This window comes from Belonocnema kinseyi, chromosome 8, assembly GCF_010883055.1.
Source record: "Belonocnema kinseyi isolate 2016_QV_RU_SX_M_011 chromosome 8, B_treatae_v1, whole genome shotgun sequence".
Classification (NCBI taxonomy): Eukaryota; Metazoa; Arthropoda; class Insecta; order Hymenoptera; family Cynipidae; genus Belonocnema; species Belonocnema kinseyi.
In genome coordinates this window covers 68,678,536-68,692,657 of record NC_046664.1, presented here as the reverse complement: position 1 = coordinate 68,692,657, position 14,122 = coordinate 68,678,536, and the positions used below count along the sequence as shown (strand labels likewise).

General features: G+C 22.9%; 2 protein-coding genes across 2 annotated transcripts in view; one reads left to right on the top strand and one right to left on the bottom strand.

Annotated features, from left to right (window-relative positions):
• Positions 1–3,961, bottom strand: part of LOC117178143 (39S ribosomal protein L4, mitochondrial) — a 9,937-nt gene extending 5,976 nt beyond the window's left edge. Inside the window, exon 1 of the mRNA XM_033369403.1 lies at positions 3,578–3,961. Coding sequence (XP_033225294.1) covers positions 3,578–3,886 — 309 coding nt within the window. The 5' untranslated portion in view covers positions 3,887–3,961. The remainder of the gene's footprint in view (positions 1–3,577) is intronic.
• Positions 3,962–4,058: 97 nt separating this feature from the next.
• The window catches only part of LOC117178144 (DNA replication complex GINS protein PSF1-like), a 31,249-nt gene continuing 21,185 nt past the window's right edge, over positions 4,059–14,122 (top strand). Inside the window, exons 1-2 of the mRNA XM_033369404.1 lie at positions 4,059–4,258; positions 9,569–9,633. Coding sequence (XP_033225295.1) covers positions 4,190–4,258; positions 9,569–9,633 — 134 coding nt within the window. The 5' untranslated portion in view covers positions 4,059–4,189. The remainder of the gene's footprint in view (positions 4,259–9,568; positions 9,634–14,122) is intronic.

Here is a 14,122-nt window from a genome sequence, read left to right as displayed (position 1 = left end):
CAACCGTGAGATATATATATATATATATATAAATCTTGTTAGTGAAATTCATTTTTTTTTGTTAGAAATTAATTTTTTTGTCGACAAATCATTTCTTTCATTGAAAATTTAACTACATATTTTGGTTAAAAATTCATTTTTTAACCGTAAATGTAACTATTTCATTTTGGGTTGAAAATTAATCTTTTGCAGTTGCAAATTCATATATTTTTTTATAAATTGATTTGCTTGTTTAAAAATTTAACTATTTTGTTGAAGTTTTGTTTTTAGTTGGTTGCAAATTATTTTTTAAACCGTAAATATAACTTTTCCATTTTTGACTGAAATTTAATAATTTTTAATTTAAAAATCATGTATTTTTATTTTAAAAAATGCACCTTTTTTACACAGAATTAATCTTCATGGTTGAAAATTTACCTCGTTGGTTAGAAATTCAAATATTTGGTACAACATTCTATTTTTTTATTAAAGATTCATCATTATAGTGTTTGCGATATAGTGCTTGGATGAAAATATATCTTCTTTAGTTAAAAATTCATACATTTTTTGAGCCTTTTGTGGTAGAACATTAATCTTCTTGTTTATAAATTTATCTTTTTGGTAAACAAGTCATATCTTTGGTTGACTGCTTTGTTAAAAATTCGTTTCCTACAATTAAAAATTCATTTTTTGTTTTACAATTTATTTATTTCTATGAAAATTTAACTAGTTTGTTAACAATTCTTTACTTCAATTGAAAATTCATTTTTTTAACTGTAAATATAAATATTTAATTTTGGGCTAAAATGTTTTTTATTTCTTTTTTTTTTGTATTTTAAAATTCATATATTTTGTTGAAAATTTGTTTTTTGTTGGTCAAAAAATAATTTTTTAAATGGAAACATAACTATTCCATTTTGAGTTGAAATTTGAACTTTTTTAGTTAAAAATTCATGTATTTTGTTAAAAATTCGTGTTTTCTTTTTTTGTAAAAAATTAATCCTTTTAATTGAAAATTCAACTATTTGGTTAAAAATTCATTATTTTTGGTCGACAATTCATTTCTTTCATTGAAAATTTAACTACATATTTTTGTTAAAAATTCATTTTTTAACCGTAAATGTAACTATTTCATTTTGGGTTTGAGAATTAATCTTTGGCAGTTGCAAATTCATATATTTTTTTATAAATTGATTTCCTGTGTTAAAAGTTTAGCTATTTTGTTGAAAAATTGTATTTTTTGTCAAAATTTCTTTTTATAACTGAAAATATAATTATTCCATTTTTCGTTGAAATTTGATCTTTTTTATTGAAAATTAGTCTTTTTGGCAGAAAATTAATTTGTATCGTAGAAAATTAATCTTTTTGTTATTGAAGATTCAACATTATCATTGACATATAATTTCTTTGTATAAAAATTAAACTATTTTTTTAAATTCGTTTTTCTTACAAAATTCATTTTTTAACTTTTAATATATCTATACCATATAGGGTTGAAAATTTATGTTTTTTAGTTTCAAATTTATATATTTTATTGACAATTAATTCCTTTGTTAAAAAATTTAACTATTTTTCTGACATTTTGTTTTTTATTGGTTACAATTTTTTTTTAATCGTAAATATAACTATTCCATTTTTGAATGAAATTTAATCATTTTTAGTTTTAAAATCATGTCTTTTTATAAAAAATGCACATTTTTTATACAAAGTTAACCTTTGTGGTTAAAAATTCACCCTTTTGGTTATAAATTCAACTATTTGGTACAATATTCATTTTTTTATTGAAGATTCATCTTTCTTCTTTTATGGTAGAACATCAATTTTCTTGGATAAAAATTCATCTTTTTGGTTGACAATTCATTCCTTTCGTTGAAAATTTAACTATTTTGTTGACAATTCTTTTTTTCAATTAAAATTTTATTTTTTGAACTGAAAATACAAATATTTATTTTTGGTACTAAGTTTTTTATTTTATTTTTTATTTTTAAATTCATATATGATGAAAATTTGTTTTTTGTTGGCCAAAAAATAATTTTTTACATGGAAACATAACTATTCCATTTTAAGTTGAAAATTAAACTTGTTTTGTTAAAAATTTATGTATTTTCTTGAAAATTCGTTTTTTTTTTGTAAAAAATTAACATTTTTCATTGAAAATTCAACTATTCGGTTAAAAATTCATTATTTTTAATCGACGTTTCATTTCTTTCATTGAAAATTTAACTACGTATATTTGTTAAAAATTCATTTGTTAACCGTAAATGTAACTATTTCATTTTCGGTTGAGAATTAATCTTTTCCAGTTGCAAATTCATTTATTTTGTTATAAACTAATTTTTTAAATAAAAAATTTCACTACTTCGTGTTTAGACGAAAATGTATCTTCTTTAGTTAGAAATTCAACGGTTGAAAATTTATGTATTTTGTTGAAAATTCGTGTTTTTTTTTTTTTGTTAAAGTAATATTTTCATTGAAAATTCAACTATTTGGTTAAAAATTCATTATTTTTTGTTGACAATTCATTTCTTTCGTTGAATATTTTACTACTTCTTTAACAATTCTTTTGTTCAATTAAAAATTAATTTGTTAAACTGAAAATATAAATATTTAAATTTGGGCTAAAAAGTTTTTTTTATTTATTTTTAAATTCACATATGCTGAAACTTTATTTTTTGTTGGCCGAAAAATAATGTTTTAAATAGTAACATAACTATTCCATTCCAAGTTGAAAATTAAACTTGTTTAGTTAAAAATTTTTGTGTTTTGTTGAAAATTCGTGTTTTTTTTTTTGTAAAAAATTAATATTTTTAATTGAAAATTCAACTATTTGGTTAAATTTTCATGCAATTTTGTCTTTTATAGTAGAATATTAATCTTCTTAGTGAAAAATTCATCTTTTTGGTTGACAATTTAACTTGTTAGTTAAAAATTCATATTTACGGTTAAAAGATGATTGTTTTAACTCTTTATGTGAATGTTTTCTTCTGGATTGAAAATTTCTATTTTTTAGATGAAAATTTGTGTATTTTGCTAAAAGTTCATCTTTTTTAGTAGAAAATTAAATCTTTATTGTTGAAAATGCATCCTTTTGGTCGAAAATTATACTGTACTTGGTTCGAAAATCATTTTTTTCTGATTGAAGAATCATCATTATCGTCAAAAATGCATTTCTTTGGTTAAAAATATAACTATTTTGTTAATAATAGATCTTTATTCATTGAGAATTCATATATTTTGTTAAAAATTGATCTTTTTAATAGAAAATTAATCTTGTATGCTGAAAATTTATCTTTTTGGTTAAACATTAATTTCTTTGGTTGAAAATTCAACCGGAAAGAAAAATGTATATAACTGTCAAGGAAAATGAAAAATTGATCAAGGGAAGTTACGGGAATATTGAAATGGGTATTTTGTAGCAACACCGTTTTTAAAAAAACGTGTCATCTGGTCACCATTATAATTTATGACTTGAATTGGCAAGTGAATAAACGCGTACCGTCAAAAATGCTAAATTTATCTGCACAATGCTTTTTGTATTATTAATAATAGAAGTATACCAAAATAATATCCTGCTGATAAAAACAAATTGATAACATACCACAAATTTATACATTCTCTGCCATCTGATATTTTCGTGAATAATATCAAGGCGAGGCTGCGCAGCAAAAATATCAGGATGCAAAAAAACAATGCCCAATTTTTTATCAGGAATCGTTTTCAAAGTATCCAGCCACACTTGTCGGGGCACGTGAAAAAACTTGCCGTTTTCGATGGTTTTCGTCGTGGAAATTATCGGCTCTATTTTTTCTGCTTGTGGCACTTGGTTTTCCGCAAATGTACTAAACCGTGAAGCTATGCTTACACATCTTTCTAATTTGCTAAATATATTACGACAGAGAAAGGACATTTTGGAGAAAAATACTTATTTTTATACCGACAGGCTACCTTACTCATACAAACATACTGAACATAACCTCAAATTGTATATGCATTTCTGATAAAACCGGCACTTGGCACAGCTGATCGAAAAATAACCAATGAAAAATGGCTTACAACAGAATTCAGACGCTATTGGTTTAAATTCCTCATCTCTGTTCGAGTTTACTGTTTTCACGTTTTTCAGGAATACACTTTACACTCGCTTTTTTGGAGTCAGTGAGAAAGTTTTTGGAGTTTTTGCAAGAAGAGTTTTTCGAAATTTCGAAGAAACATGTATGGAAAGGAGGGTTTGAAACTTATCAATGAATTAGTACTTTCCGATGATATAAAACCATTCAATGTGAGTATTTTTGATTATTTATTTTAAGCGTAAAATAAATTTTCATCAACAAGTGTCTTGTTAATTTTTAATCGTATCTCAGCTTTTATTACCGAATTTTATTTACCTAGTTATCTGGAAGTTATATCAGAGTTATTGTAGTTTTTCCCATTTCATAAAAATATTTTTTTATATCAGAAAATATGTTTTATATAAACTCATGTATCAACTTTTCGTCAAATACAATTTTTAAAGTGATAACAAAATAAAGAAAAAAAAACTTTTATTCAGTAAATGTATTTGAATTTTGATTTTAATATAGAAAAAAGTTTTTATAAAATGTAGTAAAAGTTTCATTGTTACCTGTTTAAAATTTTTTAAACGTTACACGTCACAAGTTTCTATGATTCCCATTTTTGAAATTTTAATGATAAAATCTGTATACTTCAGAGTTGATAGTGTTCAATTTTTGTTAGTTTTTTAACATTTCAATTTGCAAAATGTTAATGAAAATCACATTTTTAGTCAACACGTTTTTTTTTATTTATTGGATTATGAATATTGAATAATTCACTTTATGTTGAATTTAAAACACTGCTTATCAAACTTTATCCATATGTAATTAATTGTGTAAACGATTTTCATAGTTATTTATTTGTAATTTTCTTCAGTCTAAATAGTTTAAATTACAGATTATAGAAAATTTTAAATACTTATTGTATTCTTTTCTTTATAATATTTGCAAATCAAACTTAAATTTTAAATTGCAAACTTTTAAACATTTTGATTTCAAATCATACAATTCTTAAGTTTAATTTGAAATTTTTTAATTATTTCATAATTTTCCAGAGGTTTCAGCTATAAATGAATTATTATAAAATAATGATCTGGATGAATTTTTAATTATTCCTCGTCAACTTTAAAGAGTTGATTAGATTGTAATGATTTCAAATGATTTTTTTAAGTTTTGGAAAAGAAGTTTGGAAAAGAATTTTACTTCTGAGTTGGAACATCAGATAATTTTTATCATAAAAATTACAATCCTAATTTGGAACAGAGAATTTTGTAAAAAGAATCAGAATAAAAATTATTTTCTAAAATTCCCGTTCCATATAAAAAATTCTCTTTTCTAAGTCTAAAAATAATTCTTTGCTGTCACTTATTCCCAAGTCACAATTACATTTATTAATAAAAAAACGCCCTGTTCTAATTCAAAATTATATTTTTACAACATTTTTAAACATAAATCATAAATATAGTAACTTCTTTTTCCTATAATTTGTGACAGGGAAACTACAACTTCTGGCAAATTTTTATTAACCAAAAAAAAAATTAAATTAAATTAAATTCTGATTTGGAACAAGGAAGTTTCAAAATTTTTCGTATACTGAATTGGAACAGGGACTGTTTTGTAAATGCCCTTTTTATAAATCAGAATTAAAATTGTTTTCTAAAATTCGCAATTAATTTAAAAGAATTCAAAAGATTTGAATGATTTCAATCGAGTTTCCAAAATTTAAAGAGATTTCTGAATAAACTTTTAAAAAGATTTCTAATTTGAAAAAGGGAATTTTGGAAAAGAATTAATTTTGAATTTGAACAGCAAATTTTTCAATTCCCTTCTAAATTAGAATAAAAATTATTCTCCAAAATTCCCGTTCCATGTCAAAAATTCTCTTTTTCAAGTAAAAAAATAATTCTTTTCGGAGAGATTCACTTTTCCGAGTCGCAATTACACTTAATCCCAAAATACTCCTTTTTAACTCAAAATTATATTTATTTACAACATTTTTATATATAATTCAGAAGTATAGTAACTTCCTTTTCCTAAAAATTGCAAGAGAAAAATGTCAAATTCTGGAAAATTTTTATTTACAAAAAACAATTTAATTGTTTGCCAAAATTACCCTTTACATGTAAACAAAATACCTGATGTAAAAAATACTTATAATTATTTAAGAAATTCCCTGTTCCAGAGACAAAATTATCATTCATCAAGAGATTTTTTAATATTTAATTTACTTATTCCAAGTTCAAATTCAGGATTTTAATTCCTTCAGAAAATAACCTATAGCAAATAACAATTATATTTATTTATGAAATTTTGAAGAGTGTACCTTCAAATTGTGATGAATTTTGACTTGTAGCAGGGCTTTTTTGAATTCTCGATATCAGAAATAAAATTTTTTCAAAAAAATTCCCGTTCCGTGTTGAAAAGTAAAAACTATAATTCTTTATGAAATTTCCAGTTCTAAAGTGAATCTAAAATTAAAATTGGAATTTTTTTAGGGAATTGCCTGTCACAAAGTCAAAGTTAAAATTACTTATGAAATTCCTTGTTAAAAATGGTACATTATAATTCTTTACGGGAATCTCCTGCTCCAAAATTAAAAGTATACTTTTTACCTGTTCCAGCTAACATTTATTTGTAACATTTTCTATTGTTATTGACAAAATTTGGCGCTCCATGTAAAAAATTTCCTGTTCAAAGGAAAAATTATAATTCTTCAGGGATTTTTTTAATCATTCATTTATTTATATTTCGTCCAAACTGAGACGACTAAAAAATACCGAAAAATAAAATTGCCGAATAATGAAATTTCCCAATAAAATTCTCGAATAATTGGAAAATTCAATAAAAATAAAATTCCCGAAAGTGCCGAATTTTTAACTCCCCGAATTTAAACAATTACATTTTTTAAATAAACATTATTTATTAAATATAAAATTAACAAATATTTCTATACAAAAATTATTTTTCATGTTTCTAAAATGATTGTTTGAATTTAAAATAAAAATAATTTAAAAATATATATTTATGGATGAAATTTTTTTTCATATAAATATTTGTTTATTTTATATTTAATAAATAAATCATATTTATTGAAAAAATTCTATTGTTTAAATTCGGTAATTTTCTAGTTCGTATATTTTATAATTTAGCAATATTCTGGAGGGGATTTTATTATTCGAGAATTTTCAAGTTCGCTAATGTTATAAACTGTTCGGGAATTTTATTTTTCGGGATTTTTGAGTCAGCCCTCCAAACTCAGAATCTTAATTCTTGTAGAAAATTTCTGATACTAAGTCTCAATTAAATTATTTTCTAAATTTCTCTGCTCCATTCAGAATTGCATTTATTTATACAAATTTCCTATTATAATTCAGAAATATAATAACTACCTTTTTCCAAAATTAGGAAGAGGAAAGTTTCAAATTGTGACGAATTCTCAGTTGGAACAGGGATTATTTTTAATGTTCCCTTTTTCTAAATCAGGCTAAAAATGATTTTCCCAAATTTCCCGTTCCATGTCAAAAATGATCTATTTCAAGACAAAATTATAATTCTTTACGATACTTCCTGTTCTAAAGTAAAAATTATCATTACTTTTGGGATTTTTTTATATTCAATTAGTTCTTTTCAGTTTAAACCCATAATTATAAATCGTTTGAAAAATTCCCTATTCCAAGTGAGTGTTATGATTTTTTTTTAATTCATCACTTTTATGATTCGAGATTTTATGAAATAAGAGCATTTAAAACTATAAGTGTTAAATCTTCTCGTTAAATTTCCAAATTTTCAATCGAAATTTCCTAAATTTCAGCATTATACATATTTTAAATTTAAACCTTCAAATTCATAAGTTTTCACTATCCAAATTAAATGATTTTTTAAATAAATATAAATCACATTCAATATGTATTATATATATTTAACATTTAAAATAATATTTTGATTAATAAAGATAAATATTGTTGAATTTGTGGTTTTTGAAACATTTCAATATGAGAATATTTCGTAATATTTATATTTAATATTTTTAATTTATATTTATACGTAATATTTCGCAATTTTCGTTATCTCGTATACTTTTTTTCAATTAATTGAATTATTAATTGCAATTTGCTTCATTCTGAATAGTAGAAATTGCAGCTTGTAGTATAATTCGTAAGTTCAACTTAGAAATTGATATTCAATGCAAAATTATTCAAAATATCCGAAAAATCAAATTAAATCAGAAATTATTCTGATATACAAGTTCAAATCGGGAATTACATTGAAAGTTTTTGAAATTGTGATATTTTATGTTAATCGTTATGCCAAGACAAATAAATTTTGAATCTTTACTGTTTAAAATTGTACTAAATATTATAGAAAAAAATTATTTAGAAACTATGTATATCATTCCCAAATTTTATAACAATTCAGAACAATGTTTAAGCTTTGAAGAAATAGTATTCTCTAAGCGATATAATAAAAAATAATTATGAATTATTATGAAATTCTACATTTTCAATTTGAAACCTTAGATAATTTTCTTAATGTTTTCATAAGTAATGATTTTTCAAAGTAAACATTATTTTGTATTTTTCAAATCATGACATAGATCTGTAATATTTTTTTAATAAGCCTGTAGGTTCTTGTCGCATATGAATGAAGATTTGTTGATAATTGTTTTCTTCACTTTTTTCGATATAAACTAGAAATGTAAATATTTCTAAGTTTGGCTCTTCAGATATTTATTCTAAAATTTGATTAAACATATGGAAAATATAATATAATTTCTACGTCCTAATTCTCTGCATGTTTCGTATTCTAATTGGTAAATAATTCTTAGCTTTAATTTTTAATTTCTTTTGTATCAGCGACTAATTAATCGATTAATGATTAAAAAAGTGATTAGAAACAGCCATTATAAAAACCATTTACTTTGATTGAATTTTAAATTTACTATGTTATAAACACATGAATCATAATTAAACGTTCCTATTAAATATTAAAAATAATTTATTGTAGTCACTTTTCAATAATTAATCAATTTTTAATCGTTAATACCAAAAAAGTAAGAATTATATCTAAGAATTTATACCAATTAGAAAACAAAAAATAATAAACCAACGATATGTTTATAAATAGAAACATCTGTCATGATTCGATATTTACAACCCGGGAAAAACCGAGAAATAACCGGGAATTTAGTGGGCAAAAATTAGTAAACATCATGAATATAAATATTTAAGTAATGTCAGTTTATAATTTGAAATTGTTAAAAATAATATTGATTAAAACAATAACTTTGAAAGCTTCTTGGTACATTTCCAAATTCATTATCGAGGTTTCCAAATTTAAAATTGAGATTTCCAATTGTTACCCACATTTTCACCTTTATATTATTTAAGTGGGGTTTTCCCACAATATTCGTTTTTGTTTTATGCCCCTGTGGGTTTCCTTTCTAACTTTTAGCACTGAGGGAGGCCTTCAATTAAACTAGACACTCGGCACTAACTTATACTTTGTTATATTTTTTTATTTAATAATTATTTTTACAGGATCATGTGTTCCGTGGTGTTCTGAATGAAATCCACACCCTTTATGAAGCAAATTTAGCTGATGCGTTAGTATTATTTTTTATTCGAAATATAATGACCGTGTAACATTTACATTTCAGGGCTCGGACTCATTTCAGAAATAAAAAGTGGTGTCAACGGTATTATACATTTTGGGAAATTGTAGCGAAATAGTCTCAGGATTCTTTAAAAATATCGATCATTTTACATTTTATGGAGATATTTTAAATTTCTAAAACATTCATTTGTTTAAACTGTAAATTCATTTGATGACATTTTGTACGAAGCTATTTAATTCTATTTCTTATATCAGGGTTGTTGCAAAATTTTGATTGCCAAATTTCACGTGTTTTCCAGGTTTTTTGAAACACAATATACCGATTTTTAAACTTTTAAACTTTGTTAACTTTTAAAATTAAACAATTTTTATTTCAAGGACCTCAGACAGAAAAATAATTTAAATTGAATATTTTAAAGCGGGACTAATTCAAAATTGAACAATTTTACATTCAGGACAATCAAAATTCAACTAATTGAATAAGAAGAATTGAAAATATTAAGACTTTCAATTTTCAGTCTAAACTTATTCGATTTTTTACGATCCCAATTAAGTTACTTTTAATATTAAGCCTTTCAATTGAAACTTCTACCATTTCGACCAATTTTAACTTTAAACCAGATAATAGTGTAGTGATTCAGACAATGCTTTTCAATTTTTAATTTAAAAACAATGCTAAATTTTCAAATCTAAAAATTACTTAATTTAAATGCTTTCAATTAAAAGTTTATCAAAATCAATACATCAATTTATCTATAAAAATATACTTAAAATCCTTTTAATTTGAAATAAAATACTACAATTTTGAAAAGTCAGTTTCTTCAATATTTAAGGCTTGAAACTTTAAATTACTCAGCTACTAAGGTTTTCCATTTGCTAGTTGTCCAATTCTTAATATTTATATTTGAAATTGTTAAATTGGCAATCTATTTTTTTAATCTACAAGGGACAAATAATTTTTTTGTTTTTAAATCCCAACATTTTCTACATACTTTAAATTATTTAGAAATAAATGAACTTACAATTTTATAGATGCCCATATTATAATTATTCTTCAATAAAATAGTTAAAATATATTTCGAACATGAGTTGCCTTAATTTACGAATTTTTTTAATTTAAAGGTTTTTCAATTTGAAATCATTCTAAGTTTTGATTTTTTTCTGAAAATTTGAAAAATTTCAATTTTATGGTCCGTTTCATTTCAATTTTATTCTATTCCCAATTCGAAACTTTTCTATTTGAATTCTTATTGATTGGGAAGGATTTCTAATAGGAACTAATTATTAAAACAGAAGACTGAAAATTTGAATATTATAAATGATTAATGCTTTTATTTGGTATTGTTTATTCTTGAAGTCATTTATAATTAAGATTTGTTAAATTTTGAACTTACTTATTTTATAATTGCTAATTTATAAGATTTTATCAATTTAAACGGTTCAAATTTGATAATTTATTCTTTTGAATGTGATAAAATCATATTACTGATTTTTTAATTCTGTCAATTTTATTCAGGATTAGTTTGCCAATTTAATATGTTTTTTACGTGGAAAAAAAGGATACAAGGATTTTTTTAAACTAACATAACGACATTTTTACCAATTTATAACGAATATTTTAAAATGTTAAGAGTGAAATGAGTTTTTTGCTAGTTTGAAATTTTTGAGGAATATTAGGTAGTAATCAGGCTTACTCAACATTCATTTTCTGCTTAGTATTTTATGGGTTTCCGCAGAAAAACATTATATTTGATTTTATTTAAAACCTTGCCCTTTTTGCAATTTTTTAGATTTTATTTTTTTTTCGTTTTCCAGTTTATCAAGTTTTTTTTAATTATGTCGAAAACGACGAGAAAAGCGAAGAAAGGATAAAAAATGGTGAAGTTATTTAAATTTGTTAAAAAAACGAAACGAAATTCTCTCAGAAAGGATACTTTTTTTCTAAAAATTTTAGGAATAATATGCTCTAATTCCATCGGTTTCTAAAGAGTGAAAAAACTTGACAAACTGGAATGAGAACAACCTTCAAATTAAAAAATTACAAGACGGACAAGGTTTTGACCCTAAAAAAAAATAATTATAATTATTTTCTCCCGAAAAAAATACCAAAGAGAAAATTTATAGTAAGTAGACTCCTTAAAATTTCAGACAAAAAAAGGTAGGGTTTTTAGAATATTTTTTCTTCTATTTATCAAAAAATTGAAATAACTTTAACACTCTTTCATTCTTTTTTGTAGATTTTTGAAGAGGGCAATAAACTGTATAAACCGAAACAAGAAATGCCTTATTATCTTAAAAATATCCAATTTTTTATATTCATAAAAAATGTCAAAATCTCGCTATATAAATTTAAAAAAATATATGTCTCTTTATGTTTCACACACAAAAACATATTTCGTTGGAAAATTAATCCTGAACGTTTATAATTTTAAGATTTTCAAACAATAAGCGCTAAAAATTAAAATGCTACAATTTTCACTATTTTTTCTTTAAAAATTAGAAAATGTCATATATTTATTAAATTAATTAAATTATCATTAAATAATTAAATTTTTAATACGTTATTTCAAATTCCCAAAATCTTTGGATAGTTTTGTTTTATTTGAAAATGTTTTCAAACCTTAAAACTATATTTTAATTAATAGAATTTATTATTATTAATAGAATTTATTTTTCTACCAATAAAACTAATTTTTTAATGAGTTCATCACCCAAACGAAATATTTTAACAGTAAGAATTGACTTTCGATTAAAAACGCCAATTTAAAACTGACTATCCGAAATGCTTCAAGCTTGTTTCTACCTATTTTTTGAAATATATTTGTTTAAATACCAATAACTACCTACGAAAAATGTGGACATAACGTAAGAATAAATTGTTCGAAATTGTAAATATTATAATCTGAAATCAAATAATTTATAACTAAAAATACCGATTTATGATGTAAAATGGCAAAGTAGTCTAAAATTGTTGAAAAGATGTGAATATTCTTTAAAATATATATTTTTTTCAATTAAAAATTCCAATTTCCGAATGAAAATACTAACATGAACCAAAATTATTGAAAAATTCTAAATCTTGTTCAAATTATAATAATTTTGGTTTAAAGATAAAATTTTCGATGCAAAACGCCAACGTAGTATAAAATTGTTGAAAAATTATGAATATTCTTTGTAATATATTTTGGATTTCCGACGATTATTCCCAACTGATTAATTTCTATTTTCGACGAAAAAACTGCTAGAATCCGAAATTGCTCAGACTTGTAAATTATTTTATTTCAAGCAAAAATCATTGGATTTAAATCGAATTATTTTTGTTTAAAAATACCAATTTTAGATCAAACACAACATAAAATAAATATGTTGAAAAATTATAAATATTCTTTGAATTTTAATAATTTTTTCATTAAAACATTTAATAATTTAGCTTAATCTAAATTTGACAACAATTTTTTTAATCTAATGTATTTTTACTTAAAATTTTTGTCTGTAACGTACGAAACTTTACAGTAAAGTTACTTTTAAAAATAATTAATTAGCCCGTTTCTGTTCCTAAAAAATGTAATGTTCTGGGTAACGCGTTACTATCAAACACTGCCAGTCAACAAATATTGTCGAAAATAGTTTTAACCTTTATAAAAATAGTTAAATTTTCAAACAGAAAGATAAGGTTTAAGGAAATTACTTTTTTTGACAATAAGAGGAAATTTTCAACAAAATACATTAAGATTCAATCAAGAAGGTTAAAGATCTATAAAAAATACGAATTTTCAACTAAAAATATTAATTTTCAGTAAAAAAAAAGAGAGAATTTTCAGAAAAATAAATTAATTTCCAACTACAAAAGATAAATTTTGAATAAACAAGGAATTTTGAACAAAATTATTCATTTTTAAGCCAATGAAGATTTCTTAGTGACAAAAGAAAAAAAAATTCAAAATGTTCAATCCAAAAAGGATGAAATTTCTGCAAAATATTTGAGTTTTCAAGTCGTAGATAATATGAATTTTCTATCCAAATAATTGAATATTGTACCAAAAAACTGGAGTTTTCAACAAAATAAATAAACTTCGAACTAAAAAAGAGAAATTTTCAAGCAAAAATGGAATAGTTACGTATAAATGAAGTTTTAATTAAAATGATGAATATTTAACAAAAAATGTATTTTGAACCAATTTGCCGAATCGTCTACCAAAAATGGAAGACTTAAATTTTCAGTAAAAAAACATTTCAACAATGAATAAATTAATATTTCTTAGTGATAAGAGAAATTGAAAATGTTGAATTTTCAATTAAAAAAGGAACAAATTTCTAGAAAATAGTTCAGTTTTCAAGTCATAGATAACATGAATTTTCTATAAAAATAATTGAATATTGTACGAGGGTAGTTCAATAAGTCCTTAGAATGAAGTATAAAAACAATTTTTTTTGGGTAAAATTTTTTTTATTTTTCAACATAATCTCCTTGGAGCTCT